The sequence below is a fragment of the Chaetomium globosum genome, genomic scaffold, assembly GCF_000143365.1.
Source record: "Chaetomium globosum CBS 148.51 scaffold_1 genomic scaffold, whole genome shotgun sequence".
NCBI classification, from domain to species: Eukaryota; Fungi; Ascomycota; class Sordariomycetes; order Sordariales; family Chaetomiaceae; genus Chaetomium; species Chaetomium globosum.
In genome coordinates, this window is record NT_165976.1 from 4954616 (window position 1) to 4981330 (window position 26715).

The 26715-nt window shown below is 55.6% G+C and overlaps 10 protein-coding genes across 10 annotated transcripts in view; 4 read left to right on the top strand and 6 right to left on the bottom strand.

Annotated features, from left to right (window-relative positions):
• The window catches only part of CHGG_01611 (uncharacterized protein), a gene marked incomplete at both ends in the record, with an annotated part of 2166 nt that extends 1547 nt beyond the window's left edge, over positions 1-619 (bottom strand). The window contains 2 exons of the mRNA XM_001220831.1: positions 152-178; positions 302-619. Coding sequence (XP_001220832.1) covers positions 152-178; positions 302-619 — 345 coding nt within the window. The remainder of the gene's footprint in view (positions 1-151; positions 179-301) is intronic.
• A 1386-nt stretch (positions 620-2005) lies between these two features.
• On the bottom strand, positions 2006-2875 carry CHGG_01612 (uncharacterized protein; the record flags this gene model as incomplete). The annotated part of the gene is made up of 2 exons (XM_001220832.1): positions 2006-2480; positions 2754-2875. The coding sequence occupies 2 exons, from the start codon at positions 2873-2875 to the stop codon at positions 2006-2008; spliced, it is 597 nt and encodes a 198-aa protein (XP_001220833.1).
• A 1019-nt stretch (positions 2876-3894) lies between these two features.
• On the top strand, positions 3895-4473 carry CHGG_01613 (uncharacterized protein; the record flags this gene model as incomplete). Its single annotated transcript, XM_001220833.1, has 2 exons — positions 3895-4062; positions 4120-4473. The coding sequence occupies 2 exons, from the start codon at positions 3895-3897 to the stop codon at positions 4471-4473; spliced, it is 522 nt and encodes a 173-aa protein (XP_001220834.1).
• Positions 4474-6429: 1956 nt separating this feature from the next.
• CHGG_01614 (uncharacterized protein) lies at positions 6430-7866 on the top strand (the record flags this gene model as incomplete). Its single annotated transcript, XM_001220834.1, has 3 exons — positions 6430-6532; positions 6597-7516; positions 7633-7866. 3 exons carry the CDS (start codon positions 6430-6432, stop codon positions 7864-7866), a joined length of 1257 nt encoding a protein of 418 aa, XP_001220835.1.
• A 604-nt stretch (positions 7867-8470) lies between these two features.
• Positions 8471-11560, bottom strand: CHGG_01615 (uncharacterized protein; the record flags this gene model as incomplete). The annotated part of the gene is made up of 5 exons (XM_001220835.1): positions 8471-8611; positions 8673-9365; positions 9423-11036; positions 11098-11321; positions 11509-11560. The coding sequence occupies 5 exons, from the start codon at positions 11558-11560 to the stop codon at positions 8471-8473; spliced, it is 2724 nt and encodes a 907-aa protein (XP_001220836.1).
• Positions 11561-12435: 875 nt separating this feature from the next.
• CHGG_01616 (ATP synthase gamma chain, mitochondrial precursor) lies at positions 12436-13646 on the top strand (the record flags this gene model as incomplete). Its single annotated transcript, XM_001220836.1, has 4 exons — positions 12436-12491; positions 12682-13259; positions 13319-13452; positions 13518-13646. The coding sequence occupies 4 exons, from the start codon at positions 12436-12438 to the stop codon at positions 13644-13646; spliced, it is 897 nt and encodes a 298-aa protein (XP_001220837.1).
• An 813-nt stretch (positions 13647-14459) lies between these two features.
• CHGG_01617 (uncharacterized protein) lies at positions 14460-17668 on the bottom strand (the record flags this gene model as incomplete). The annotated part of the gene is made up of 2 exons (XM_001220837.1): positions 14460-17421; positions 17598-17668. The coding sequence occupies 2 exons, from the start codon at positions 17666-17668 to the stop codon at positions 14460-14462; spliced, it is 3033 nt and encodes a 1010-aa protein (XP_001220838.1).
• A 1257-nt stretch (positions 17669-18925) lies between these two features.
• Positions 18926-21258, bottom strand: CHGG_01618 (uncharacterized protein; the record flags this gene model as incomplete). The annotated part of the gene is made up of 4 exons (XM_001220838.1): positions 18926-19050; positions 19131-20741; positions 20912-21107; positions 21181-21258. The coding sequence occupies 4 exons, from the start codon at positions 21256-21258 to the stop codon at positions 18926-18928; spliced, it is 2010 nt and encodes a 669-aa protein (XP_001220839.1).
• Positions 21259-21735: 477 nt separating this feature from the next.
• Positions 21736-21957, bottom strand: CHGG_01619 (uncharacterized protein; the record flags this gene model as incomplete). The annotated part of the gene is made up of 1 exon (XM_001220839.1): positions 21736-21957. The coding sequence occupies one exon, from the start codon at positions 21955-21957 to the stop codon at positions 21736-21738; it is 222 nt and encodes a 73-aa protein (XP_001220840.1).
• Positions 21958-24086: 2129 nt separating this feature from the next.
• Positions 24087-25722, top strand: CHGG_01620 (uncharacterized protein; the record flags this gene model as incomplete). The annotated part of the gene is made up of 7 exons (XM_001220840.1): positions 24087-24093; positions 24230-24281; positions 24349-24556; positions 24624-24780; positions 24834-25219; positions 25282-25472; positions 25539-25722. The coding sequence occupies 7 exons, from the start codon at positions 24087-24089 to the stop codon at positions 25720-25722; spliced, it is 1185 nt and encodes a 394-aa protein (XP_001220841.1).
• Between the last annotated feature and the right edge of the window lie 993 nt (positions 25723-26715).

Genomic DNA, 26715 nt, shown 5'->3' on the forward strand with positions numbered 1-26715 from the left:
GAGAGTTATTTAACAACCCTACCAAGGTTTCCAGGGACGAAGAAGGGTGCCTTTTTTTTACTAGGCGGGTCTTGATGACGCTCCGCCGAAGGGGTAAGGGTCTTACGGGGAGGGGCGGGTGGCAGAGGAGAGCGGGCTTGAGGCTACGTACGATCCCATCGTTTGGCTTTGGGTTTGCCTGTTGTCTATTTGAGGAGCCATACGGTGTCAGATATGTCTTCTTGGGACGAATTGTGTATTGTTGTTGTGAAATAGGGGTAAGGGGTAAGGGGTAAGGCAAGGGTTAGGGTAGGGTACGCACCGGCGCCTTGAACATGTCGGCATTGCAGGACGCCGCCGTCGGTGCATTGAGACGCCCGGCTCTGGCCCGTCTCTCCTTGATGTCGGCGATGGTGATACGCTCCTGGGGCGTTGGCGGCGGAGTCAGTTCGGCTTCCGGGAATTTGGGCGTGGCAGCCGCAGCCTCGGAGTGATCAGGGGTTTTCGAATGGAACGCCGAAGGGGGCGGGACGGAAAGCCGGCGGGGTGCGCTCCGGACGCTCTTGATGCCGGAGTGGAGCGAGGCGGGGGCTGACGGCGGCAGGCCTCGGAAGGCGCCGGTCCGGATTGCACTCCGCATTTTGGCCGGGACGGATCGGGAGTGCGGTGCGGGGCGGAGCGGAGCGGATGCCGGGATACTCGGGTCCAAGTCCGAAGCGTAAATCGGCAGAGAAATCAAGATGCAGGAGATGCAATTGGGGACTGGCACTTGGAATACGTTTATTGTTTCAAGATGAAGAAATTAAAAGGACAAAGAAGTTGAACTATCACCCCCGGACAGATAGGAAGGGCCGGGCGGATGTTACAAGGGAAGTGGCCAGGGGCCGATGGCGGGGTTCCGGGCCCGAGGGTAGCCGTTGTTAACCCCGTTGAACCACTGATCATTGACCTGAAAATGCCCTTGTGACCACTGTAGTGCCACCGCTATTCCGCAAGTACGTAATGCCTTATATCAAATTGGCTTTCCCGTGCACTGCACTGCACCGCACTGCACTGTGTGTGTTTGTGTTTGCTTCCGGCGAGGACCGGTCGATGCGATGGTCTAGAATCAAGTTCCACAGATAAGGAAGAGACTCGACACCAGGGGAGGAGATAACTAACATGGAAGGGATAAACAGAGATAGAGATAGGCACCCAGGACCGAACCGGAATCGGGGATGAAGGCAGCACTTGCATGCCCTAATGCATCCCATGCTGTATTAGTCTAAACGTAGTGCAAAATCGTACCTATATATATTAAGGTGTCATCGCTCATCAGAACAAGCTGGGCCGTCATGCCCATGCCCCGCAACAACAACCAGCTTACTTTCCGGTTGCCATGTTGTCCTCTCTTTCTCTCTTCTTCTCGTCCCCTCTCCCCCCTTTCTCACCTCCCCGCACAGCACAGTACTCAATGCTCGCCCACCCTTTCCCAAAACCCCAACGCAGAGTGACACCCGGTCTTGACCTCCTGTTGGGTTGGACCCGTGCCGCCTCTTCCAGTCCCTAACCAACGCCATGTCATGCTGTAAATATCAAAGACGGCCGCCTGAAACCATGTTCGCCGATAAATGCTCACACGACGTAGGAGAAGCAACCCTAAAACGGGGTGCTGAAAGAGATGGCTCTTGGGCAACAGGTGTGGGACGCAGACTGTCTATGAACCCGCGAGAAACCCCCCCAGAGAAAAACGCCGTTCAATGTGCCGTATCCTGTAACTTCTTAGTGAGGTCGCATTCCATGAGTTGGTTCTTCCGGGAATCTAGTGTGCTCTATCGCTGGCTCAACAGCTAGAGCGGGACTGAACTTGTGCCGAGTCGGCGCCTGATGTGTGGTGCGTTGATGTAGTATTGAGAGTTTGGGAAGCCCCTGGAAATGGTTCAGGAAGAAAACGCGATAAGAGGATGTGCGATTACGGAATCGACACACAAGGCCTCCATTTCGGATGAAAGAGCGTCTCCTATTCCTGGGGCCACTGCGGATGTGCTCAAAAGATCACGCCTCCTTGAGGTCCGAGCAACGGCTGGTCGGATTCAACAGTTCCACGGTCTGAGTCCAGGTCCGAGTCCACATCCGGATTCCCATATTCTTCCGGGCTGGCAGGTTTTGCATGAGGCTCCTCCGTGGTGTGTTCCTGATCCGGCCGGACGGCCTCTGGGAAATAAATGCGCGTCCTATCATCCCATTGTGGTCGCCACTGCCCCACAACGCCGGTGAGAGTAATATCGGTGACATCTGTGCCCGTCCGGGTAGACGTCGTGGAAGATGGCCCGTGCCGGGCAAAGTAAAGGGGGTTGAACCGGTTGGACTCGAGCGGGAGCGGGGCCCGCCGCTGGGTAGACACGGTCCGGAGGGAACGGTCACTCAGTGCGTCAATGGAGACCCCTGAGAACTCGTCCTCCACATTCCCGTCATACTGGAAAATATCGTGTATGACAACCGTGATCAAACTCAATGCAACACTGAACAACGGGAGCCAGGGGATGAGGTCTGTCCTGGAGGGCCCAGCCACTAGGACGGCGACTAGAAGAAGAGCGAAAGCCACAGGAGCAGTGAAGCGTCCGAATCTGGGCATGGTCAGCAAAATACCAGAGGCAACCTAGGTGTCCGAAGCCCTTACCGAATAAAGGGCTCGATGTGTAGAGCATGAAAGCTCGGCGCACTTAGGAGGAAACCTGTGAGGGTCCTGGGCCCGGATTAGCGCCTTGTTGGTAAGAGCTGATGCCTGGCCTTACAACACTCGAACCCACGGCTCCTCGGTGTTGGCCAAGGGAAAAAAAAGGGCGGAGCCGATCATGATGCCGCAAGTTACGACCTTGGCGCGGGTCCTCTCGTTCTGGGTATGAGCATTCTCCATTTTTTGGTTAGGCTCTGCAAAGATCTTATCGTCGATAGTATTGACGGCGAGGTGCTGCATGCTGCCTAGAGCAAAGGTCAAAACATTTGTGCCGCACGAGAATGTTCGAAGGGTTCTAAGATTAACGAAGTTGGGTGACAAGGGGCAGGGCTAATAAGAAGAAGGCCATGGACGAAGCCCTAAAAATAAGGAGCGGGAATGAGAACAGGCAACTAGGAGGCCGCTCTCGAACCAGTTCAGCGTGTCGGGTGCCACATCTATACGAAAGTCGGGGATGCGAATGAAAGCTCGCAACCTGGCAACAGCCGACCGTCAAAAGGTCAATTGCAAGGCGACCACTAAGAGGCTGGCTGTGCCGTGGATTACACGCATACCACAAGAGTCAGAGGACCCCACCCGCCTCAAACCCCGTTCGCCTCGAAGATTGGTGTGTCGCACAGGTGTTCCGGTGTGTGGTGTCTTGGGGCGCATAGACGCTCCGGGCCGTCTCTCCACGTAGTAGTTGCACACATTCATGTGGCAGGAGGCCGCGGGCGTGGTTCGCTGTCATGATCCCAACACTATTCTGCCTTGCGTGTGCGGCTCAAACTCCAGGCGTCGCTGGATTGGCTGCTGTGGGCTTTCGGTGAGCGTCGTCAGCCCTACAGTCAGCCCTGACGTCGACAACCGACAAGGCAACCCCCTCGCTGCCCAACCGGCCTTGTTTGGGCGCCCACGCATGAATATTCCGAAGATATGCAAACCCCGGTTTCCTTTACCCCGCATCCGAATGTGAATACTCCGGGTTGCATCTGACCAGTCACCGAGAGGCGGCTGTAGGTGCTTGTGACGATGGCGAGGCTGTGGTTTTCGGCGACTCCGAGATTGACGGTTTGGGCCAAAATGAGAGTGATGATCTCAATATTTAGACTATATCAAAGGCCGTACTTTGACGATGTTTTAGGGGCACCAAGGTAGTCTCTCAGCTCTTGTACTCCCGAACAGGCCGTCTTCACCGATACGTCAATCAACAAGACAACATGAATACTAAGTCGTGCTGTTCTCATAAGAACCCCGGGGCAGCAAGCCCGGTACCGAGCCGTCGGTCTTGGTTTTCCGACATCCTGGACATCACCGTCAGCTCTCTCTGCAGTCTGGTGACCTGGGAGTACACTACCCAGAATGAGATCCCCCAAGGCCCGGACGGAGTCAGTAATAGGTGGTTCTGGTTCAGGAAGAAATATTTGACTAACCGGTTGATCTAGGAGCAAAATCACGGAGCCGAAAATACCACCGGCGCCTTCATCTTCCGCCCCTCTCCGGGCCTCATGCTCTTTTCCTGTCTGGTGTTCGGCTGTTGCGTCTCATCGTTCGCACATCGGAGACAAAGCGAAGACCCATTTCAGTTCGTCATCTTCTTGGTTCTCCTCAGCTGTGCTATCATGATCGGGTACGCCGCCCGGGCGCCTGTGTACCTGATCCTACTTGGCTACCTCCCATGGGCAACGTGTGCGGCCATGGCGATCAGCGCTTCGGGCCGCGGCGTGTATAGGTGTCTGAGACCCCAAATTGCGGCAAAGGGTCAAGGGGACGAAGAGAGGGCGCGATTCTCGGGTTAAATTGCTGGAAGACATGGAATGTTTGAATCAATCAGGCGGCCGATTTCCCTGGTGGAAGGGCAGATGCAGGACGACAAGTCGGAGCGGAAGGAGAACCGCGACTAGAAATGTGCGGTTGCATCCACGGACGACATTCTGGTTGATGATGTTATGACCACTACCCCAAGATGTTACTGTTCAAGTTCAATAGAAGTCGTTACTTTTGACTTCGCAGAGGCTGCAGGAACAATTCTGGGGGTAGTGGGGTTTGGAGTACGAATAGATATCGGACGGCTCGGCGCCCTCCCGGTCGGTCTGACCCGGTTCTGGCCCAGTTCTGGCCCGGTTTAGGGCCTGAAGCAACGCTCCTCCTTCCTCCCTGGGTTAACCATTTCCGAGCCAGCCAGTATGGAATATGGCTGTTGCGCTCTGGGGCTCTCCTGGGATTTGGAACCGGGTGACGGAGGGAGGTGCTACAGCCTTAGCGAGGACACACCATCCTCGGGTCGGGTGTTCGGTTGACCAGCAACGTGTAAGTAACCTTACTTCTTCTGTCTTTGCTGTGGAGAAGGCGCCACTGGCAATTCAGGGAACAGGTATGTCAGTAGCCATACAGGGCATGCCCCGACCTATGCTCTGAGCTGGTATGAAACCGGTTGCGCTTGTTGCTGAATGAGTAGAGTTGATTAATATCCGGGGGGGTCTCCCTCGGACAATCATGAGTCACCATAGGTGAGAGTAGAGAACCGGTAACGTAGTATCGATCAAAAGGGTCTTGTGCATGAGTTGACTTCCTTTAGTCAAGAGACAGGAGCTGTTGGGGTATCTGGCGAGGTTGAGGCATCTTGGAGTTCAGGGGGCGGAGCTGGAGGGGCTGCCCGAGGGCTAGACTTGACGAGTCAAGGTTGTAGGGTGAGCGGGATGGGGCCTAGCGGCGAGGAGGAGCGGGGGGTTTCTTTGCTGAAATGTTTCGACATATGTAATACTCACTAGCCGCCGGAGAAAATCATGTATGAAGTAGTGTTGTTGGTGTCCGTCCAAAATTTAGGGGCTAGGATCCACTTTCTTGGAAAAGGGGTATTGTTGACATCTGGATGTCAACCTCGCGGCACATCCGGAGAACCGGCTAAGTTCCTCTGACGATAGGGCTGTTTTGTATGTGTATGATACCGACCGTAGGATACGCGTATATCGCCATTGCAATATAACGTCCTATGTCCTCGGCGATGACAAACTTGAGAATATCACGGTTGAGCTCGTCGCTGGGCTGATAGGTACGATAATTCTCGGACTCGGATCTCTGATCGATCTACGTAGAACTTGGGGGAAATCACGCTCCTTCCGAGTCCTTCCTCTAGGGAACAAGGACAGCCGCGAAGGGCAGTTGCCCACCACATTGAACTGGCACGCATCACCAGCATTGAGTTCTGGCTGGGCGAAGGTGGCACCGGGTGGGTCTGAAAAGAAAAGTGGAACCTGATCTCGTCTGTTCTGCTGACGATGCCAAGACTTCCAGCCACCAAGAAACCCAACGATTCCCAACCTCCTCCTCTCGAATTCCCTCCAAGCAATTGAAGAAAACCAGGGGTTGCGAGTCATTCGTCGGATTGGTCTCGTGTCGCTTTCCTCAGGGACCAACCCCTGTTCGCCTGAACCTTGGCCTCAGCGCTTCCTCACAAAGCTCCACACCGAGGGATGACGACGATTTCGGGAGGTTGGTGATGTTGGATTGCCCTCTGTGTTGGGGTCCGTTGGTCGACTTGTTAAAACCCAGTCGCCAGGGCTGCGTTGCAGTGCGTGATCCCATCATCTTTTTTCGTACATATTTCGTACATATTCCGTACCTACAAGTACACCCGCATGCAGATCATCAATTCGGACAGCTTCCTACCATCCCATACGTGTTAGAGGTTGTGTTTAGAACCCAGCACTGAGCCTGCACAGATCAACCTTGCAGTTCTCGACATTTTTGACACCATGTGGTTCACGCCAGGATGGAAGGGGATAGCAGCAACAGCAACTGTGTTGCTCAGCAGGACAGCACTCGCCCAGACGTGGTCATCATGTAATCCACTATCAAGTGAGTCGGCCCACACATCATGTCAACCCGACTTGAAGTACCGAATTGCTAACACTGGCTTCAGCAACCTGTCCCGCCAACACGGCACTGGGCATGTCAATAAACGTTGACTTCACCCAAGGCGAGGTAAACTCCTTCGTCTCTGGTGGAGGGCGTCCAACCTACGGCAGCGATGGCGTGAGCTTCACCGTCGCCGGGAGAGGTGACTCGCCACAGCTTGCCAGTATCTTCTACATCATGTTCGGCCGCGTCGAGGTGACCATGAAGGCCGCCCCAGGCGCCGGCATTGTCAGCTCCCTCGTCCTGCTCTCCGACACCCTCGATGAGATCGACATGGAGTGGCTCGGCTCCGACGACAGCGAGGTACAGACCAACTACTTCAGCAAGGGCCAGACCACCGACTACAACCGCGGCCAGTTCAACCCGGCCGCCAACAACCAGGCCGAGTTTATCACCTACACCATCGACTGGACCACCGACCGCATCGTCTGGTACGTCGGCGGCACCGTCGTGCGCACCCTCACCTTCGACGAGGCCGCCGGCCAGTACCCGCAGACCCCCATGCAGGTCAAGTTCGGCGCCTGGGCCGGCGGCGACCCCTCCAACCCCCCCGGGACCATTGAGTGGGCGCGCGGACCGACCGACTACTCCAAGGGCCCCTTCTCCATGATCGTGCGGTCCGCCGTCGTCACCGACTACTCCACGGGCAAGAAGTACACGTACGGCGACCAGTCCGGCACGTGGCAGTCGATCCGGTCGGACGGCGGCGAGATCAACGGCAACGTCAACGGCGCGGGCTCCGTGGTGGTGACGGCCAGCGCGCCCGCGGCGACGGGGTCGCTGTCGCCCACCATCCCGCCCGGCGGCATCATCGGCGGCACCGCCACCGACGGCAGCGGCGGGCCCGTCCGTACCGTCGGCCCCATCCCCGACGGCTGGATCATGACCTCCGAGGGCAAGATCGTGCCCGTCGGGTCGAGCACCGTAAGTACGTATCATTATTTTGCCCGCCCCCACAGAACCGCAATTACCCCCTCCCTTCATGGGAGGGAAAACATCGCTACCTATTTCGCACTATCATGCTAACACCTTGCTTCCAGATACCCCCAGCGGGCTCCTTCTCATTGGGACCCTCTGCCTCGCTCTCGCCGGGCTTTGGCAGTGATGCCACCTTCACAACGCGTGTAGCCCCAGGGGGGACGGCAACACCCGGCGTCGGGATGGTCCCTGCTGATGCGCCGGCGGCAAACAATGCAGTCACAGCCACGGGCCAAGGCCTCATGAGGGTCCTCGCCGTGGTGCTTGCCGGTTACAGCTTTTACTACCTCTTCTGATTTTTGTTTATTCGGCGGCAGCTTTTGGATGACCCAGAGATTGGTTCAGCATGGGATGGCGTTACGGAGCATTTACGGCAGCGATAGATATGGGGCATACCTAAGTGATATTTCGGGATGGGCGGGGCTGATGTCGTTTACATACATCATCATTAGCATAGAGATTTCACGCGTGTGAACGAACTATTAATGACACTGCTACCATAACCAAAACGCTCTCAAATATCCCATGTAACGACGATGTATTGGGTCTAACTCATCGCGGCTAATCATCTGGCTTTGTAATATTTTTGGCCCGGGCTGTGCAAATTACCTCCCCTAAACGTAGCACCTCGTCACCCTGGTGAACACCCCCCGGCTTGCAAATAGCAGATATCCTCCCGCCAAAAGGCCAGCTCGCCTCCTATGCAGCATGGCCTTACCACCGGTCAACGCCGCCGCTGTGAACCGCTCAACTGTGGCCTTGTCTGCGCACAGCCACCCTGCCCAGGAACATATGAAGCCTAGCGAAGCGTGCGCCCGAACGCCTCGATAATGCGGTGGGGCAAGGAAATCAGGCTCTCTAACGTGTACAAAAATACAATGCACCCATATCCACCGCTGCCTAGAACTCCCAAGTATCGTCATCGCCAACGGACTGGATGGCCCAGTTGAACTTGTCTCGCAGAGTCTTGGAGAAGAACTTCTCGATCGGGACCTGGAACTTGTTGGAGAAGACGACAGTGAGACGAGGGTCGATATAGTTCTAGGGTGGCCATGTTAGCAAATAGGACTGCACAGCAGGAGGCAGAGGCTAAGCAACTCACGATCTTGGACGTGCCGAGGGCAACCTCCTTGTTGCCTTCGCGGTCCGCTGACTGCATCTCGAGCGTCCTTATGCGCTCGTCCAACTTCTCAACGGCCGTCGTCAACTTCTCGACGCTGGGGCCCTTGCCTTCGGCCTCGACCTTCTTGGTCTTGTTCTCCTTTTTGAACTTGGCCTCGAGCTCTGCGACTGCCTTCAACCGCTCCTTAAGCTCCTTGGCCGGCAGTTTGGCCTGTTTGTCGGCCTCCAGCTTCTCGTTGTCCTTCGCAAACTTCTTCTCGATCTTCTCCTGCAATTCTTTCGCGAGAAATTGTTGGTGTTCCTCGACCCAGGCTTGGTCGAGATCAGAGTCCAGTTCGAAAAACTCGGCGCCCTTCTTCTTTTTCAGCTTGGGGTCCAGGTCAAGCATCATCATCTTGGTGCGCCATTTCTGGTACTTGAGACCCTTGATGCGGTCACCAAGCTTCTCCATCTGCGCTTCGTGACCTGCGCCGACGGTCCGTTTGTGGTTGCAGAGAATGGCGACCTCCCGGTTGCAATCGTTATAGAGTTTGATCTTCTCGGCCATGGTCCTATCCTCGACCTCGAGCTTCTGAAGGAGTTGCGACATGGTCCAGGAAGCGTTGTATGTACGGAACACTTTTGCTGTGAGGCCAGTCATGTAGCTGGAGAGATGCTTGTTCAACTGGGAAGTCTGCCACGAATGTCAGCGGTCAAAATTTCCTGTGCCCAAAGCGCGGTTGCGACCTACCGTCAACCTGTCAAAGATGTCATCGCCGTCCTCCTTGGGGCTCTTCTTGAACACCTTGAGATTCTTGAAGACTTGGCGGTCCACGGAGAACTCGTTGTAAAAACGGATGCTGTCTTTACCCAGGAAATCGAAGATGACCGTGTTGGGTTCTCTGAGGGTGACATGCTCGAATTTCAAGGAACAGCAGCCGACGGTCTCGGCCTCGTTTTCCGTGTCCTTTTCATTGCCGGCTCTTAGGGCGAACCTGTCGATCAGATACATCGCCGTGGCGCGTTGCCGGTCTGCCATGACTTCGCTCTTAAGCTCCCTTGTGTAGTCGGCACGAATGCGGTCAATGTGCTTCTTGAGATCACGGGCCTTCTCAAATTTCTTGAAATCGGCCTGGCCCTTGACAGTGCTGTTGGCTGCCAGCATCACGTACTTGTAATTCCCGTTAACGTTTTCTTGCCACATGGCTAGCCAAGTCGCCTTGTTGTCATGCTGCACGGCCTTCCACTTGTGCCCAGGAGGCGGAGCTGGGACCTTGGCGTCTTTCCCGATGTTGATCGTGACCTGCTCGGGCATGACGCGCTTCTTGACGGTGCCGGTCTTGGGGTGCTCACCACGACCACGGAAAAGACCCGGAGGTTCGACGCGGAAGTTGCCCACCTTCTCTTTCCGGCCATCCCATTTGCAGAACATGAAATGACCTTCTGCCTTGTCCTTTTCGGCCTTCTCCGCCTTCTTTTCGGCAGCAGGGCGTGCCTTTCTAGCGTCGCCGAGCGCCTTGTAGTGATCAAAGATCTTGGTGAAGTCGAGCTTCTTGAACTCCTTGATGTCAACGGGTTTGCCCTGTTTGTCCTTGGCGCCACCTGTTTTCTTCAGGATATCCTTGAAGTCGGCGAAGAAGTTCTTTTGGAACACGGGGTTTTCGACGTTCTGAGTCGAATGGAGCATGGAGCCGAAAAAGGTTGCGACCTCCTCGGCCTCGATATGCAAATCGACGGGCTGTCCGTCGTAGAGGAGCTTCACGTTCTTGGGGAGACGCTCATACTCTGGAGGGAAGAGTACGCCACTGTGCTCAAGCGTTGTCCACTTGACAGAGTCATCTTCCTTTTTTGGGGCGTCCCACCATCGGTACTCCTCCTCGTCCTCGCCTTCGCTGTTCTCTTTCGATTCATCTTTTACGGGTTTGCCGCCCTTGTCAGGCGGGGTGGCTTTGCCTTTCTTGGGTGCCGGGGCAGCCTTTTTCCCCTTCTTTGCAATAGGCGCGTCAGAATCGGATTCCTCTTTCTTGACGCCGTTGGTTTTTTTGGCAGAAGAAACGCCATTTGATTGACGCTTCTTAGGCTTCGCTAGTGGCTCATCATCGGATTCCTCCTTGATGGCCTTCTTTGGCGTGGGCTTTTTTGTTTTGGCGTCCGCCCGGATGGCTCTGGCTTCTTTAGCAGCAGCCTTTTCGATGCCGGCCTTCCTCTGAGCAATCTTTGTCCCCAAGGGTTGGTCGTCATCGGATGACTCGAGTGTTGCGGTCTCTTTGATCGAAGGAGGTAGCTTCGAGCCGTTCTTCCGCGCAATTGGCACATCGTCGCTATCAGAATCGACTTTCTTGTGCTGCGACTTTTGACGTTTGGCCTACAACAGTCAGCCCACGCTTGTCTGTGGAAACTCCGGCAGAGAAAGTGGGCAATCCTACCAAGGGCACGGCGTCCTCGCTGTCGGAATCGTCCTTGTACTTGACGGCTTGGCCAATCGAGCTTCGAGACTTTCGCTTCACAGTCCCGTTGGGTGTAGAATCAATGTCCATGCGGTCATCGACTGGACCATGCCGGATTGAAAGGCCCGGAGGCGCAGGTCGGGCTTTCGAGGCAGACTTGTCCATTGCGCGGTCGGTAGAACGCGAAACAGAGGGAGCAGATGCTGCAAAGAGAAAGAGTTTAGTAGATGCCCTTGCGAGATCACCGCATAATGACATTGACGAGACAATCGGGAAGGTGCGGCGCCGAAATGTGACACGTCAACCCCAGGTTTGTCGGGGTCCGGTGCCTTGTTCCACGGGGGAATCAAGGGGGAAAACCGCAGGTGGCGCGGTGAAGTAGAAACTTACCGTGATTGTTCCGTGCAAGAGGAATGTCGTCGTCTGAGCTATCGGAAGGCATACTTGCTGGGCGAGTTCGAACGGGATCGATGGTGGTGGTCGGCGAAACGAAACGCGGCGCAGCCAAACCCGTCAGCTTCGCAAACGTCGGGGAGCGGGCCGAGTCTGGAACAGTGGAAAGGCTGCGAAGTTCACGGCAAGTCCTGTAACTAGCCGAAGCAAGGAAAAATGGGCGGAAAACCGCGGGCGCGAGCCTGGAAGGAGACAGGGTGGCGAGCGAAAGAATGGGCAATGCGAGGAAGTGAGCGGAGAAAAAAGGAAGGAAGACAGGAGGCCAGGAAATAGAAAAGAAGGGCTTCTATGAACAAGAACTTGGGGCGAGTGTGAGGTTAAAGATTGGAATTCTTTGTGCCCCACTTTTGCAGCAGCCCGAGTGCTAGCCTCCCCGGTTTTTCTATGGTAATTGGATGCAGGCTTCCTGGGCCACCGTGGCAGGCACTTCGAGTCTGCAGGGCCGCAGGCAGCGGCAGCGGCGAGGGAATGCGAGAGCCTCCGCTGCTGATGAATGCCTTATTTCGAGGGCAACACAATGGATCTGGGCGCCTGGGCACGCTGGGGTGCTTGGAAGGCCCGAGCGCCGCTGGTCTGCGACAACTGCCTGACTAAGCCAGACCAGACCGGAAGGTGTCGCAGCGACGACCAGAAGAGTCCCCACCGAGGGCCAATCGCCAGCTGCCGGGAAAACGGGCGAGCACGAACAGGAAGCGGAACGAAAGTGGAGCCGAGCTCAGCAAACCTCTCACGCCAATTGCGGTATTGCGTTCAATTGACCTCAACCCCCCCCCCATCAGTCGACGCCAGCACACACCGTGGTCAATCGGGGCCACAGCCAGCAGAGACTGTCTTTTTCGAATTCGTGCAGCATCACATTTCGCCATGCTGTCCAGAGCTGCCCGCCCGGCGCTGAGGGCCGGTGCTGCCGTTTCGTTCCGGTATGTGACCGTCCTCCAGCCCGACCTTTTTCGTCGTTCAATGGAGCCCCCGATGGTTGAGGATCGAAAGGGATGGAGGGGGTAGAGGGAGGCCGAGGAAATTCATGGGAAACGTCGGGCGTGGCAACAACGGATTTGGGGAGTTGGACATGGACATGGAGAATCCGGGCTAACCGATGACGACGAACAGAGCGGCAGCTCCGACAGCCACCTACGCGACGCTGCGTGAGATTGAGGGCCGCCTCAAGTCGATTCGCAACATCGAGAAGATCACCAAGACGATGAAGATTGTCGCCTCCACCAAGTTGACCCGTGCGCAGCGCGCCATGACCGAGTCGCGCAAGTACGGCGAGACCAGCAACCAGGTGTTCGATTCGGCCGAGACCAAACCGCTCGAGGGCGAGGGCAAGAAGAAGCTGCTGGTCATCTGCAGCTCCGACAAGGGTCTTTGCGGTGGTGTTCACTCCGGCCTGTCTCGTTACATCCGCCGGAGGTCGCTCGAGGACTCCAACTTCGACCTCGTGATCCTCGGCGAGAAGTGCCGCTCGCAACTGCAGCGCACCAATGCCAAGGAGATTGTTCTCAACTTCGCTGGTGTCGGCAGGGACGTCCCCACCTTTGCCGAGGCCCAGGCTATCGCCGACCAGATTGTCATGCTCCCTGGCGATTACTCGGACGTTGAGATCATCTACAACAAGTTCATCAACGCCCAGAGCTACGAGCCCACCGTTCTCCCGGCTTACAGCGAGGATGCCATTGCCGCGTCCCGTATGTTTAATATTCTTGCTCCGACGTTGGCCAAACGAGGCGCTAACCCTACTATCTAGCCAACTTCGCCGCCTTCGAGGTCGACGAGGAGCTGCTTTCCAACCTCCGCGAGTACTCCCTTGCCAACTCCCTCTACTGGGCTCTGTCCGAGGGCCACGCCTGCGAGATTTCTGCCCGTCGCAACGCTATGGACGTGAGTCATCTTGGATATTTCAACATTTTGCCCTACGTGTACATGACTAACGTTAATTCCCGCAGAACGCCTCCAAGAACGCCGGTGAGATGATCAGCAAGTACCAGATTCTCTTCAACCGTACCCGCCAGGCCGTCATTACCGGCGAGCTGGTCGAAATTATCACCGGTGCCACCGCTTCGGAGGACATGTAAGCGGGCTAAGTCGCGTAATCCCCATGGACCGAGCAGAGAGCGGGGATGTGTGCAGCGAGCGGGGTTTTGGGCGGCTGCTGCGGCGAGGAGTTTCGTCTTCTTTTTTCACCTCCGTAGAAAAGACCACAGCGGGGAAAAAGAGAGGGGTGTGTTCCCTTTGTATATCAAGTACCAGAGCCCTCGCCCTGCATCCGGCCCTTAGTGTATCAACGCCTTCCGAATACAAAGTTTCTTGCTGATATGTTCACGTCGTGGCTGTTGTATGCTATGTCGGGTTCCCGCGTCAGGTAAAGCTTTTGGTGAAGAATACGCAGAACCTGCCGGATTCCACTGTGTTATTTCTAGTGGCTGCTGAATATTACCCCCACGTCCTTTCCACGCCCGACTTATCGCCAGCCGAAAGCCTGACCCCCGAAATGCACGGAATGCCACGCGAATGCCCCGATGACGCCCACCAAACGGTGCTGACCCAACGGCCCCCTTTTAAAGACCCCCAACATATACACACAACGCATACGGCAAACATAAACAAACACACAACAATTACACAACCAACCACCTCACTCTTCCATCGCTCTCTGCCCCTCATCTAAGAATGTTTTGTTCTACCCACGCTCCCCCGCCATCCATGCCTGGTGATGATAGATCACACACGAGAATAGATAAATATCTCTAGCTCCATCACAAATTCGCTCAACATTCTGCTGCCGGTGTGTCCCATTATCTCCCCGTGCGTGCCAACCAAAAGAAAAAAAAACAAGAGAAGGGCTTGTTCCTCGGCCCCGAAGGGTGCCATTCAGCACCCACGAAATCCTAAAATTCATTTTTAACATCTTCAAAACCACCACCACCAGCCCCCGAACCCTCCCCCTCCTCCGGATTCTCCGCCACCCAGTTCCGCCTCACCACAATCGCCATAGCATCCCACGCCGCGGCTGCAGCCTTGTGCGCCTCCAGCGCAGCGGCGTGCGCGCGCTTCTGCTCCTCGGCCGCCTCCAGAAAGGGCCTGCGGACCTCGTCGCTGGCATCGCGCCACATCTTGGCGTTCATGACGCGCACCTCGTTGGCCGAGGGCTTGCCCTTGCCCGGGCGGCGGGCCGCCTCGAGGCGCGCGCGCGCGTCGTCGTAGTGGGCTTTGCTGTAGAAGATGTAGGCGTTGGTGGCGGGTTTGGCGGGGGGCAGGGGACGTGGGCCGAGTTGAGTGGTGATGTGCTCCCAGAGGCGGGCCTCGTAGGCTTCGAGGCGGGCTTGGGCGGAATCTTTGTTGGTGGTGTTAGTGTTAGGGTTGTTGGGGTGGCCTGTTCCTTCTAGGAGGGAGCTGGCTTTGCGTTTGGTGCCGTGGTCTCTTGGGAGGATGAGCGGGGTGGGGACGTGGATAGGGCCGATCATGGCGTCGAGGACTTCGGAGGCGGCGCGCAGGCCGGAGAGATAAGCACCGTGGACGGTGGCCGGGTGTGTGCCGCAAGTGTGTTCGCCGGCGAAGAAAAGGTTGCCAATCGGGCGGGCCATGGTGTCGTAGTCGTCGGCCTTCATGTCCGGGCCCGCAGATGAGTAGCTGCCGCGAGCAAACTTGTCCGAGGCCCAGCGCGTGACGACCGCTTCGATGGGGTGGGGGACGCGAGACCCGTAAACGCTGCGAAGGATGCTGGTGGCCTCGGCGACGAGGTCGTCATTGCAAGTCTGTTCCGTGTCGAATCCCGCGTCTCCGGCCATAAGCGCGATTAGCACTGGTAAGCCACTGGTTTTCGTGACATTAAACCACTGGAAGAAACGTCCCCGTTGAGAGGCATAGTCCTTCTGGTCTAGGCTGTGGCGGATGGTAGGACTCCTCAACACGCCAAAAATATCGCGGTCCTCGTCCCAGAAGGGCTCCTTGTACACCAGGATCACCTTGTTCAGGACGCCAAAGCCAAGGCGGTCGATGGCGTCCGATTTCCACGAGGGGAGTGGCGGCTCGAATTTCACATTCCCGTGCTTCAGCACGCCCAAAGGGATAGTGCTTACAACAAAATCGGCTTCTACAATGGAGCCATCTTCACACGTCACCGTCGCCGGGCCTGTTGTGCCACCAGACGTGTATGTGATGTTGCTGACGGGTGACTTCTGTTTGACGTTCAGAGAAGTGGGCAAGTGCATTAAGCCCCTCGGCACGCTCTGGTAACCGCCGACAACCATGGAGTGACCCCCCTCCCACTCGTTGCCAGCGTCGATATCCCAGCCTTGGAGGCTGAGCTGGCGGTAGTTGGTTGCATTGCTGTATTCCAAGTTGGCGATGTGCCAATTCATGAGCCTAAAGTCCTGCGCGGTTAGGTCCAACAGATCCTTGTACTGCGCAATCACTTTGTCTGTTACGCTCCCGAGAGTAGCGCCGGGCTCTTTAGTCGCTGTCTCGATGTCTAGGTCTGCGTCGTCACTGACACCCTGCTTCAGTGTCCAACCTATCATCTTTGCTTTGTGGGCTGCTTTGAGGGCGCCTGGCGTCCCCGGCTCTGTGTGTATCTTTCCGGTCGCTCGGTCGGTCGAGACGGGCACGAGATTCACTCGTGGGGCAATATTCTGCTCTGACACGGGCGCTGCATACGGCTGGGCCGCAGCAGATTCCTCCATCTGTCGTATTGTTTTATGTGTTTCGGCTGAACTGTCTTTGCCCTCATCAATCAAATCTCTGTTGGCCTCAATCAATTTCGATGCTGGCTGCTTGAACTTGTACTCGCTGACTCGATCGAGGCAGTCGTTGTAAAGATTCTCGACTAACTGATCTCGATGTAGATCTACTGGTTTGCCGTTGGGATCGTAGAGTGTGGTTTCTGGCCTCAAAATGTGGTAGGCGAGGCCCAGCTGCCCCCTGAGAAGGATATTTAAGGGGTTGCCTCGCTCGAACCCGGTGATAATCATACCTCCCATCTCGGCGGTGTATCTCTTTCCCTCAAACAAATCTGGCGTTTGTTTTGGCCTCGACTTGAAGGCCCGAGAGTAAACTCTGCCGCCAATTCGGTCCCTGCCCTCGAGAACAACCACCCGGGGTGGCTCTTCGCCCAGACTGCGAAATTTCTTTCCGTACTGCGCAATCAATCCCTCCAGCTGTCTCGCGCAACCGAGGCCGGACATGCCCGCACCGATTACAACCACCGTTTTTTGCTTGCGTTGGGAAGAGTCGTTTTGTTTGGCGTGTTTACGTGATGACCGCACCTCGACGCATCCAAAGTTGATGTAACCACGACGGACAAGCCAATCGTAGCAGACGTCAGCGACGTCGAACCACCTCGAGTCCTTCGCACAGCCAACAGCCTCTTCACGCGTAACAGGTATTTGTGGGTTTCGGACCCAGAGCCGTAAAATGCCGTTCCTGATATTCAAGTAGGTCGTCACTTGAGCGTGGCTGATATGGTCCCGCAACATCAAGTACTCTTCCTGGTGAAGTGAATAAGGGTTGAGCCTCGAGGCCTCAGCAGCTGCGACGCACTGCATCGCATATTCGGAGAGTGGCAGATCAGGAGGGATAGAGACCTTGGGTCGCACATCCCATTTCCGCCTTGGCGAGTCTATCGACTGGCTGGAACGAGGAACACCGGCCGCTAGGGCTTCTCTAGAGCTGTCGCCATCGATGGGGGTAGTAGCCTTACTCGACCCAGACGGCACAGAGGATGAGAGATCGTATTGATCGGACATAGAGGATAATGATGATAGCGAGGACTCTTTTCCAGGCGTTTCAGTCCGTATCGGATTCGACAGCGCTGCGGGCGGGTGTGTCGTTTCGGAAATGGGTACCGGTGTTCTATCGTTCGGTTCAGCGCAGGTCCGTGAGGAGTGAGCTCGAACATGGGGATTACGAGGACAGGGACAGATATAGAAAGAGCACTTTGGACATGCTAATACCATGAGATGGGGGGCGCCAAGAAAATGAATGAGATACAGCACATAAAAGGGCAAATGAATAGAGACAGAACATACGCTGTCTTCCCTTCCACGGTTGGGGTGGGGGGGGTGGTCGGGGCGGCCGACTCTGGCGAGTCCACCTCCATGTTGTCCATGTCTTCAGTCCAAACAACAATCTCGGGGGCAATATCCTCGGAGCCGTGTGTCGAAACGTGATGGATCGTCTTTGGGGCTGTTTCTAGATCTGATACCGTACTAGCTGGAGGTGATGGGGGCTTGGCGGGACTGGCGAGTAAGGTGCGTGGTGAGCGACGTGAGTCGGTATCCCTGACTCCTCTGAGAAGACCCTTTCCTGAACCGCTAGACTGTCTAGTGCGGGGCTTCGAAGGAGCTCCCATTATATCGGTGGAGACCACGGACCACTAAATTGGTGGTTGGGGCTTTCGCGATATTTGGGATCGGGGTTGTCGTCGAGGCTGACGGGTTCCCGCTCGCCCCCGAGCCATATACCGTAATTCAGGCAGAGGCAGAGAGGCAGGGAAGGGATCAAGATGGCAATAATGTACCACAAGCCGGGTTTATGAGCCAATTGCCGGATGGAGGTCGAATGCGGTTACGAAAGAGAGAGGGTCTGGATCTCTGTTTTGCACGCATCAGCATGACATCTTTGAGGCATTGATGGGCGAGATATGTATGTGAATTGGGTGTCATGGATTGGGGAGAATATGGGATCCACGGGGCTGATCCGAAAAAGCTTCCCTTCCATCCCCCAATTTCCAAAAATCGATGGAACCGGGAGTGCACCGTACCTCGAACACACATAGTCATCGCCTTCTAATTCATCCCCCGTGCCGTTGGCTAAGAACAATAGACGGTTGCGTTTCCAGTCTCACCAATACAGATTAGGAAATTTTGTCATTGAAGAATTGGGCCTCGACGCCCCGGGGTGGCCGTCGTCTTGTGTGGGTGGGACGAGGAGTCTCTCGCGCGCTGAGAGACAGTGCGGTTCAACTCCACAGCAGCGCCAAGTGCTGCTAGCTCCGTGCATCGAACAGGCCATTTCAGGTATGGCACCATCACGTGAGGGGCCCGAACAGCGCCGCGGGCCATGCAGAACATGCACCCATGCCCGTGCCTGAGCTGGACAACCAACACCAACGATAAGGCAATCGCATTGTGTCGTCGGGCAGCTTTTCGATTGGATACGAAACTATGGTGTGCTCATCACGGCTCTTGAAAATCGGGTACCTTGTATACAACGAAGAACACACGACGGCCTCTGCGACAGCTTCTAGGAGAAACCATGGAACCCCTAGGCCACCTATAGGCCCATAACTCTATGTACGAGTACATCGCCAGTCCTGCAGAGCTCAAGCATCATCATCTTGTTGTTTATTTCGGTCTCATGGAGCCGTCGGTACCTCCACCGCAAGAGTGTTCTTCTCGAATGTTCCCGTCTCAATCGCAGCATCCATCATCCTGTTCCCGCTAATAATCGAGGTCGTGCAGATGATAATGTTTCGCCGGGCTGCTTACAGAACACAAGTCAGTTATCAGAGTCTTGTCCGTGGGTAATTGCGGTCCGTCTCCTCCCAGCTTGGAACATACCTTCTTCTTGTTTCGCTAGGAACCGCAGCGCCGCAATTTCCGTAAAACTGATGCCGCCCACGAACACAACGAACACAGTCTTCCTGTCGCCACTGCCCGACAGCAGAGCCCGCGCCTTGACCGCCTTGTCCTCGCCCTTCTGAACCTCGTCAAAGGTCTGCCCGCGGGCATGCTTAACGGCATCATCAAATCCACGCCAGCCCTGCGCACCCCCAGCCGCCGGGCCCGCTACACCACCGGCGCCGCTCCCTCGTGTGATCGAGAGCAGGTACTGTTTCTGTAACACGGCCTGCACGAGTCGGACAGAGAGGGGCGCGTAGCCGCTGTAGACGTAAGCGATATCGTTGGGATCGTGCTCGTTGACCTCATCTACGATAAGTCGAAGCTGCTTGCGGAGGTATGTGTAGTTTGTCTTGTTTCCTTGCCCGCCCGCTGCGCCAGTCATGGGTATCATGGACGCCAAGGGGGACGCCCTCGACAAAAACATTTGTAATCTCTCCAGGTTGTGGAGGGTAAGGATGTGTTGATATCCGTAACCCTGCAAAATCAACCGCCGGAAATGGTCCATTTCTTTGGTTTTGATGCCGCCCGAAATGCACGAGTAAATGCACAGTAGCCTGAGAATCTGAGGTAATGGAGTATCGCGGGCTATGAGCTCCTCAATCGCATCGAATTGCGACGAAGGATCCGCCCCCGCTGCGAGGTTCTGCTGAACTTCTAGCAGCTTGTTAAAGTTCTCAGTACGCGTGTACTTGATGATCTCCTCCGCCATGCCCGTGTGGATTTTCAGGCTCTGTTGCTCGGCCTGGTATCCGGGCAGCTTCTTCACAAACTCTTTAAGCTCCGTTGTCGTCTTCGAGCTGTGTCGGCTCTCGTAGTCACTCTGCAACCGCCGAGCTATCTTGTTCAGGAGCCCGCCAACAATGGCAAAGTTCGCGTCGCGGAGTTGTGCGAACAGCGAATCCGACCCATCAAGCTGAATCTTGCGCTTCCGCGACTGTCCACTGTTCGATGGCGCTGCTGCCGACGTGCCCGGGCCAGCTGGTTGTGCAGCAGCACCCACAATCGTCGAATCGACGTCCGTCTGATTGTTCTGAATCCCAAACACCTCATCCAACAGACCTTCGTAGGTCAGCTGTGTCAGGAGGGGCGTCACAAAATCGACTTCACGGTCGATGATGATGACATTTTCGATTGTAGTGCTGGGGCTTAGCCCTGCCTTGTCCGTTTCTCCCGCGTCTTCGCCGGCAAGGAGTTCCTGACGCATGCGAGACAAAAGGTCGGCTACCCGTTTTGCATTGTCGCCTTTGCCAATGATACGCGGGAACAGGCCGTGCTTCTGCTGTATCCCCATCAACGCGCGGGCGAGCAAGAAGACGGGCGTCGGGTCTTTCGAGAGATACAGATCCCGGAAGGAATCGTTTAGCTCTAGGGACAAAACATCGTTTTCCAATGGGAAGAAAAACAGAGTTAGCTCGGCGACATTGGTGTCACCAAGCACACCAGCTTCCTCAAGGACCTTATCCGATAATAAAGACCGCCGAGGCACCCAAAAGATATGGAATTCGTGGGGAGACTGACTCTCGCGCTGGAGCCGGATTATCTCATCTGCTGGTTGTCAGCATGCCACAATGCCATCCGGCCGGGGAAGTCTCGTGCCAAATAGCGCGACCGTGCCCGGTGAACTGAGAGAACCTAATAACGTCTACCCCTCGTCACAAACCGGACGTGTCCCGGCAGTTCGAATGAGCTGCAGCTTTGAGCTAAGGGTATGAGCTCACCTGCGATAGCATGAGCGTTGGAGGCGGACTCGCCGCGGGCGATAAAGACGATATTTCGCTGGCTCGTGTCTGTGTTTTTATTTTCGAGAAAGAAAAAATTGTCGACACCATAGTCGCGCAGTGTGGAGGCCTTGACCACGACACCAAGAGGGCCGGCTAGCTCCTTTTCAATAACGAGGTTCTTCTTGCCGCGAACCTAGGGGGCACACTGCATGTCAGTCAACCTCAACGTGAACTACGGCGCGTTCAAATCGGATATATCGACTTACTCCCTCGAGGAGATGCAGCAGGTCCTTACGCGCCCTGTCGCGGACCTGCTCCGTGTCGAACTCCGCACGAGGAGCCATGATGATAATGAGCTCTCCATGTGGTGGTGTTCCAGTGTTGAGTGGATCCTTGGGCACTCGGCGCTGCGAAAGCCACACACGGTGACGTCCCAAGCTGCCCAGCTCTTGGGACCGAGGCGCCTTGGCACTGGCCCAAGCTCCAGCTAATCAGGTGATCGGCTGACCTCCCTTGGGCAGGCAACCTCACTAACCCATGGTGCCGTCGTGATTGATTGTTAGGTGGTTATCGAAGTCTAACTTTCTGTCTTTAACCGGCAGACTAATGCCCGTTCACCTCCGGTCCTCAAAATAATAACTACCTAGCCGAAATGGGTTATCTCAGCCCCCGACATGCTGTATACCCGATTACCGCAGATGCGAAATCTCCACGCCAGATTCATATCATCAAGGCCGCCCTCGCTCCATAATGCAGTCAAAGACTGAAAATTCCCGGCCACCCAAAACCAATGCCCAAATCCTCCAATACAAAATACTGAGTCACACGTTGTTATCATGGTAGTAGAACTGGATGTCCTTTGGTCGCTGGCGGTTCGCGCGGACGAAGTCTTCGTCTCCCGGAGGCCGCTCGTCCTTGGAGTTGCCGGTGAGCATACTCTGCAAACTCATGCAGACGCTCTCAACGTTCTGCACTGGGCTCCACCCTTGCTGGCCGAGAAGATCAAGGCAGATGATGCCGTTCGAGTAAACATGGGGGTGCATCGGAATCGGGCGATCCGGAAGCTGGACGAAGACAACTTCGGGCGGCTCTACAAGTGAAAGTTAATGTCTCACTCTAACTCCCAGCCGCAAAGGCAGGTAGGACAAACCAATTGGGTATGACGGGCCGAACCGGAATTTCAGCCTGTATGTCTGGTTTTGGTAGATCGGGTTGTTGTCCAGTACCTTGATGTCTAGAAGCCATTCCTCGAAATTCTCGGCCGAGACCAGCTCAACGCCTGGCGGCAGCGAGTTGCTAATCTAGATACGCCGTGTTAGATCAACTCATTCATCCTCGTCATGTCTGAACTGCCACCGACCTTCTGCAGCTCTTTACCCAGCCGTTTCGCAGCAAAAGGAACCGTCATTTTCTTTTAATGGCGGGGTTGCTCAGAAACGTAGGTAGTTATGTATGTGGCTAGTGCGAAAGGAGTGGCGGAAGAGAGAGCTCAAGGAAATGTGGGCGGGGAACATGAAGTTGTCGACCGAGTCGTGCATGCGGCGGCGAGCTAGGCTGGGGGGGGCAACCCGGTTGAATAACGGCAGCGAAAACCTAATTATTAGGTAACAAACCGTAATTTCGTCGCCTTCTCTGCCCTCAACGCGGTTGTGAAGGTTAATCGTCGCACGAACGCGCTTGAGCCGGCGCAGCTGGTCTGATCATTGAACAGCACAGCGTTTAAACCGGAGGAAAGACGGGGAGTCGCCCGTTTCAGAACACAAGGCTCCACTGGCCTCCGACATAAACCTTACCTCCCTGAGGTCACTGGCGAGACCCAGCAGGAAGGAACCCGGTTGGGAAGCCCACGCCGCCCATTCATTGGCTGGTATTGGTAGGCGGTTCAAGACATGATCAAGATCACGCAGGTGATCACGGGTTATCTACGGCTCAAACATCTGCGAAAAGGCATTTTCCCGAGACTGAGAAAGTTGCCCTATCCGTACCTTTACGCCATCCATTTGCATCTTTCCTTGGATGCATGTGAAGAGCAAGACCCGGCACCCGACGGGCACCTACCCCGGTCTGTATTGCCGAAAGGATAATCTACACTGCAGAGGGGGAGGAAACGGTTTGCCATGCGCAAGCGCCCGGTATCACCTCTTCCAGCTTGTTGATGGCTCTCTGCCTCTCCACTGTGCCTTACTCGGTAAGAGAGGAGGCGGTGCAGCTCTCGCACAAACACATTAGACCCATTCATCCCTGTGAGATAAACAGGTACATACCTAAACTAGAGCGGGAGGGAGAGCCCAAACGAACCTCTTGTCAGCAACCGAGATGCAGCTACCCACCTGCCAGCCCAACGCAAGGACAAACACTCGCAAGTTTCTTGGGATGGCTCGGATGGGGAAAGGACCACACAGATCTGATGAGTGGCCTGGTGGCCTGTCACCTCACCCAGCCCAGGGTCCTGAGACCCTTGCCGCAGCTGCGGCTTGGCGGGGTGACGGACCCACAGTCAAGGCACAGCCAGACAACCACGACAGCCAACACATGAGACCCGATGCTCTCACAGCCGCACCTTGGAACCAACTGCCCCAGAAAAAAAGAAGCTCAGCGAGGCAGTCTGTTCCTGTGGCACCGAGTCAATCCTGCCACTTCTGTGCCTCATGGTGAGCCTCCATAGCGTATAGAAACTCATTTATTCATGCTAGTCCGGATTACAGAAGTTGCCCTCTCCACCCTCTCACTGCTTTGCTTCTCCCGTAAGCGGAAAGACTTCAGCAGATTGGCGGGGTTCTCAAAGAGTGCATCCAGGTTTACCCCTCGTCCAGCCCAATTGCTGCCAAGCCCCCTCCTCACCTCCTTCGCAGCGCGTTCCGGCCTGGGTCATCGACCTATCAACAGTTTCCGTATCTGAAGCCTTTTTCGACCCCGTCAGCTTCCAGGTTCCTCAGCCGCTTTGTGCACTTCCGCTCCGCCCAGCCTCTTGCCGACTCTGCCCCTCCGCGGAATATCCCCACCTGCAACACAGCCAGATAGCCAAGGCGCTGCCCTGACCGACCCCGACAACGCATCGAACGACGGCACCGAGTAGCCGTAAACTTTTTACGCAAGCCCGAGCTTTGCGTAGTCTAATACTTGATTCGATCCGACCGCTTCGAGCTTGTTCTTTTCAGCAAAGCTCGCAATCATGAGCTGTAAGTCACCCTCGATCCGTCAGGCGCTGTCGAGCTTCGGTCTGTTTGTCTCCAGCCCCCTGGTCTCGGCGACGATCTCTACCACGGCCAGCCACATGCCATTTTCTGTGCAGAAGCTGACGGGAATATCATGTAGTCTCGAACATGCTTAACCGCCTCCATGGGCAACCGGAGAGCTACGACAAAAAGTGCGCCTACTCTCCTGCCCCTCGGATGTTTCTTCCCCCGCAGGCCCGTTAACACGTCGTGATCTAGGGCGAAGTACCGATTTGGGCGCACCCTCGGCGCCGGCACGTATGGAATTGTCAGAGAGGCGGAGGGTCCCGATGGCCGGGTCGCGATCAAGATCATCCTGAAGAAAGTGGTCCGGGGCAATGAGCGCATGGTCCTAGACGAGTTGGACATGCTCCAGCGCCTCCAGCACCCGCACATTGTCAAGTTTGTAGACTGGTTCGAATCAAGAGTGGGCACCCTTCTTACCCCTCTAAACAATACTAGGCACAGATCGAAGCTAATGCCTCGGCGTCCAGGACAAATACTACATCGTCACAGAGCTCGCGACTGGTGGAGAGTTGTTCGACCGAATTTGCCAGCAGGGCAAGTTTACTGAGAAGGACGGGTCCCAAACCATCAAGCAGGTTCTGGAAGCGGTCAATTACCTGCACCAGAACAATGTTGTCCATCGCGGTAAGTGGCATTACGGAAACCTTTGGGACGCGCTTGTCCTGATGCTGGAACAGACCTCAAACCCGAGAACCTCCTCTACCTCACCAAAGACCCAGACTCGGACCTGGTTCTGGCCGACTTTGGCATTGCGAAGACACTTGGCACTAAGGACGAGGTCCTGACAACCATGGCGGGGTCGTTTGGGTACGCGGCGCCCGAGGTAATGCTCAAGCAGGGCCACGGCAAACCCGTCGACATGTGGTCGCTGGGCATCATCACCTACACCCTGCTCTGCGGCTACCCCCCCTTCCGCTCCGAAAACCTCCAGGATCTCATCGAAGAGTGCAGTGCCTGCCGCGTCGTATTTCACGAGCGGTATTGGAAGGACGTCAGCGACGATGCCAAGGACTTTATCATGGGGTTGTTGCGATCGAAACCGGAGGAGCGTTGGTCGAGCGACGTGAGAACCCCTCGCACCTGAGTCTTCGTATCAGTTACTGTGGCTAACATTCTTCTCGTCAGCGCGCCCTCGCTCACCCGTGGCTGAGCGGCCACAGCGCCTCCGACCACAACTTGCTGCCCGAGATCCGCGCTTACCTTACGCGCGCGCGGCTGCGGCGCGGCATCGAGATGGTCAAGCTCGCCAACCGCATCGAGGCTCTCAAGATCCAGGAAGACGACCCGGAGAACTCGGATATGCCCAAAGACGCCACGTTAGCAGCGGACCAATCGCGCCGATTTTCTACTTCATCTCGCGCTAACAACAATGATTCGGACAGTGGTTCTGCTGCCGTTCCCGGTGCGCCCACCGGCGACTCGAGCAGCGGCGAAGGCGGCAAACGTACGCTATCCAAGACCATCAAAGGCGCCATCTTCCGCGAGGTGGTCCTCGCCAAGGTGCGCGAGATGAAGGAGCAGGAGGAGACGCTCAAGGTGACGGAGGAGGCCTCGAAGACAGCCTAAAAGGGGGAGGCATCACCGCCGTAACCTAAATACGAGCAGGATATCAAAAGGCGGGGGGGCTTTGAAGGGTTCGGACAATGTTCAAACGGACTGGGAGGAAATCTGTTGCCATACCCCCTGCTGAGATTTGGACGAGGAATGGTTTGCTTTCATTGAATGTTCCGATATCTCGAGGCTCATCATACGACCCGATTTTCGTTTCGACGGATTTGGTTGCCAAACCGGTAATTTAGAAGATTCGGTCTTTTCCAAAGCGAAGGCAACGAGTTATCTGGTTATTCGTGATTGTTGCAAAAGCAACTTAGGCCCTGAGGGAATGAAACCGCTACGGAGCACTCTAATATAAGACAATGGCAATGGATGCCCTTGTATACTGGTTCTCTGCCCAGTCTTCGTGTGGCATAGACGGCCAGTCAGGTTAACCCTCAGTGAATGCCGAACGACCGCTGCTGCTTTAATGGGGATAGGGTTTTGTGACTAAGATGTAGGTAGTTAAATTTCTAGACTTCAAAAGGGTAATTAGCGTGGATAATAAGTAGGACACTGGACACAAACCGAATGGCTCGTGCAAAAGTCACATAACTTGGTCCCACACAATGTGCCTATGTAAAAAGTAACTATATTCAATGTCGTACAACGCGAAGTGAACCTTCAATACGAAGTAATTTGTACATTTTAACTAGTTATCTTCCACCGCCACAACCAATCTCCGCAGCTTCCGCTCCTCCCCGGTCAACACCCCCTTTTTCCCGAAGGCCCATCCTCAGCAACGACCACGTCAGCCGACACCAGCCACAATATCACAGCAAAATCCACCGCCGTAGCCACAGCCAACCCGTCTATAGATCCCCCCTCACGCCGACCCTTTTTGCACAAATCTGATCCAACCCACACCACACCATCTAGTTAGTTACACGCAACAGCAACACCAATAACAAATACAAGCCAACAACAAGCACAGCCCAATCCCCCCAAAAATGCCCACCCACCACC